At 50.0% G+C, this 2,989-nt stretch overlaps 1 protein-coding gene across 4 annotated transcripts in view; it reads right to left on the minus strand.

The window, feature by feature from the left end:
- Positions 1-2,989, minus strand: part of USP47 (ubiquitin specific peptidase 47) — a 69,064-nt gene that overhangs the window by 8,529 nt on the left and 57,546 nt on the right. For all 4 annotated transcript variants that reach the window (XM_018555353.1, XM_018555344.1, XM_018555337.1 and 1 more), the window contains 3 exons: positions 1,430-1,605; positions 239-322; positions 33-148 (listed from right to left, as the gene is read on the minus strand). In XM_018555353.1, the coding sequence (XP_018410855.1) occupies positions 33-148; positions 239-322; positions 1,430-1,605 (376 nt within the window). The remainder of the gene's footprint in view (positions 1-32; positions 149-238; positions 323-1,429; positions 1,606-2,989) is intronic.

The raw sequence follows: 2,989 nt of genomic DNA on the forward strand, positions 1-2,989 counted from the left end.
CACAATGGTCCGGAAACCTTGAGAGAAGATACCTGTCCACGGAGAGGTCCAGGCCACACTGCTCCCTGAGTTGAGGAATCAGCTCTTCCTTGGACTGTCGCACACTCATTCCTTTGGCGAAGACGGCGTCCAGCAGGAACTTACACGGCTGCAAAACAAACCCATAAAAGCAGAGGATGAATATTCCGTACCGACGCCGCCACAATGTCTGCTCAGAGTCCGGTGTCACCGCTCCTACCTCGGGGTCGTTTATTATTAGGAGCTGGAACACTTTCACTCTGTATTCTCCCTTCTTCAGGGCCCTTCCCAGCCGGATGGTGATCTAGAAAATACAGGGGGGGGAAGGAAAGATTTTATGTTTTCCAATACAAAAAAAACTTTGCAACACATCAGGGATGGTTCTAAAAAGCGGACTGGCAAATGTTTTAGCAGGTACATACAAGCTTCCGTTCTCTAGATAATGAGATCCATGTGCATGATGCATGGCGTTGTCTACTATTATAACAGGACTAGTAGGGATGCACCGATACCGGCTGAAGCACGAGTACAGATATTTTGCTTTCGGTACTTGCCGATGCAGAGTACATATACCGGTGATTCCGCTGGCATGGAGCCGGCTTCCCGGGCAATCGGGAAGTTGAGTTGCGGGTAATGACATGCCGCCCGGCTTCTTGATTGCCTGGGAAGCCGGCTCCATGTTGTTTGGCAGGGAAGCCAGCTTTCCAGCCAATCAGCATCAAGCCGGCTTCCCGGGCAATCAAGGAGCCGGGTCATTACTCGCTGCCAACTTCTTGATCGCTTGGGAAGCTGGCTCCATGTTCCCCTACGGCACTGCCGGGCAGAGAAAATCTTCCTCTGCCTGGAAGTTCCGTTATCGGGGAAGGTATCGAAGCATTTGGGAGAGGACGAGCCCAAATACTCGCTATCGGTGCATCCCTAATGATCAGTCCATGTGCTGAAATAGCAAACAAGGCAACACACACACACACACTTTCACTATTATGACATGCTCAGTCCACGTGTTGCAACAGGAAACATGGGACCCCCCTGCACATTTCTGTATGCGAGCACTTCAAGGGTATGAATTTACTATAAATCACGCAATCAGTCCAAGTGCTGCAACAGGAAACATGGCACCCTCCGTTCCGGCATGTCTAGATGCGAGTATAAAGTGTGCGGTAAAGATGGAAGCGCAGTACATCAAGAGACTACGGGGAATGCCACGTCCCTCTAACTGGCCTTCAAGCTCTGTGCAGACTTCAGGGAGTGGTGCTGAGCAAGATGCAGAAACAAGGGATGAGCTTCTAGGGACCCCTGAGCATGCCATGAGTACTGTTGCCATGATTACAAGGAAAGATGCAAATTGTTTTGCGGTGACCCATAGAACAAAATGGAAACGGCCAGAGAAGCCATGGATCCAACTTCCTACCTTGTTGTCGTCGGAGAAGGAGGACAGCGTCTCGTTCAGCCGCACGCTTTCAAACTCCTGATTGCTGGCATAAACCCGGAAGACTTTAAACTGGGAGGAGGGGACCCCCACAAAAGGCTCCAGCTGCTGTTTGAAAGCAGAGAGGGTGATTCTTTTATCTACATTCACCAATAAACCTGCAGAGAGACGAGCCGGGTCAGGAACATGCACAACAGGTTGAAGGATTCACACGTCCAATCAGATTGCGCCGAGCACAACACCGTTTTTATTATTATAAAGTCCATTATAGATTCATCGATTCAATGATTTAGAATTATACTTCATGCTCGGTACTGCGATCACATCTAGAAATAATAAAAACGTGCAACTCGTCTACTACTTTCCATCTCAACTTAAAGTGTGTGCAGGTAAAAAAAAGAAACCTTTATTGGCCAATATCCGCAACCTACCTCCTGCCCTAGGGCAGTGGTTCTCAACCTGTGGGTCGGGACCCCCTCGGGGGTCGAATGACGATTTGCCAGGGGTCGCCTAGTCAGAAAGAAAAAAACCCACCATAGGAATGCATAGCTAGATTCCTATTGGCTATTTCACTTTGCAAAAGCCAATAGCAAACTAGCTATTGCAACCGCCCTCTGATGCTGCCAATCGGCAGAGGGGGACCTGAAGTTCGGCACGTGGAGCTGCGAACACGCCCGAGCCCATCCCCATCCGTGACTGTACTGCGGAGTATGTACCTCATACGTTATATAGCCACACACTTTAAATCCAATTCTTCTAGTTCCAGCTGCAGAGCCCGGTCCTGTCTTTGCCTATAGCAGTGGTTCTCAACCTGTGGGGTCGCTGTGCAAGGTGAGAGTCCTCCTCAGCTCTCTCCTAGCGCAGCAGTGTCAGTTCTCCCGCCACGCCTCCAGATGTCGCTGCAGCAGCCGCGTCATCCCTAAATTTTACCTTTGGGGGTCACCACAACTTGGCAAATATTACCAAGGGGTCCCGGCCCTAGAAAGGTTGAGAACCACTGCCCTAGGGTGACAACACTCACTCACCTTACTGCATCTATGGAGCGTTGTCACACTAGGCTGCTCTCCTGATCTGGACTACAAACACCGCCCCCTCTCCCATTACATAGGAAGGAGGTGTTTAGCAGGTCACAGACGACAGCTGGGAAAGTCAATAACATGGTTTAAAATATTAGCTTAGTGTACAAAGAGTTAAAAGGAAATGGATTTCTAGCAAAAAGACTATTTTCTTTCTTGTCCTTCAAGAGACACAGGAAGTCTTTAACCTTCATAACGCCCAAAGGCAGTAGTACCGTGTTTCCCAGAAAGTAAGACCAACCCCGAAAATAAGACCTAGTTCGGTGGTAGGTCTTATATTACAGACATCCCTGAAGATAGCGCTAGGTCTTACCTTCGGGGTAGCTGCACGTGTAATTACATTTTACATGTGAAGACCGGCCGCAGCTCCCTCCCGCCCCCTCGCCCGCCCACCTACCCGCACGCCCACCTATCTGTTGCTCTCTGGATGGCATCAGAGCGGAGAGGCAGCTCCCTCCCGCCCCCC

The sequence above is a fragment of the Nanorana parkeri genome, unplaced genomic scaffold, assembly GCF_000935625.1.
Source record: "Nanorana parkeri isolate BGI_ZX_2015 unplaced genomic scaffold, ASM93562v1 scaffold10, whole genome shotgun sequence".
Lineage (NCBI taxonomy): Eukaryota > Metazoa > Chordata > Amphibia > Anura > Dicroglossidae > Nanorana > Nanorana parkeri.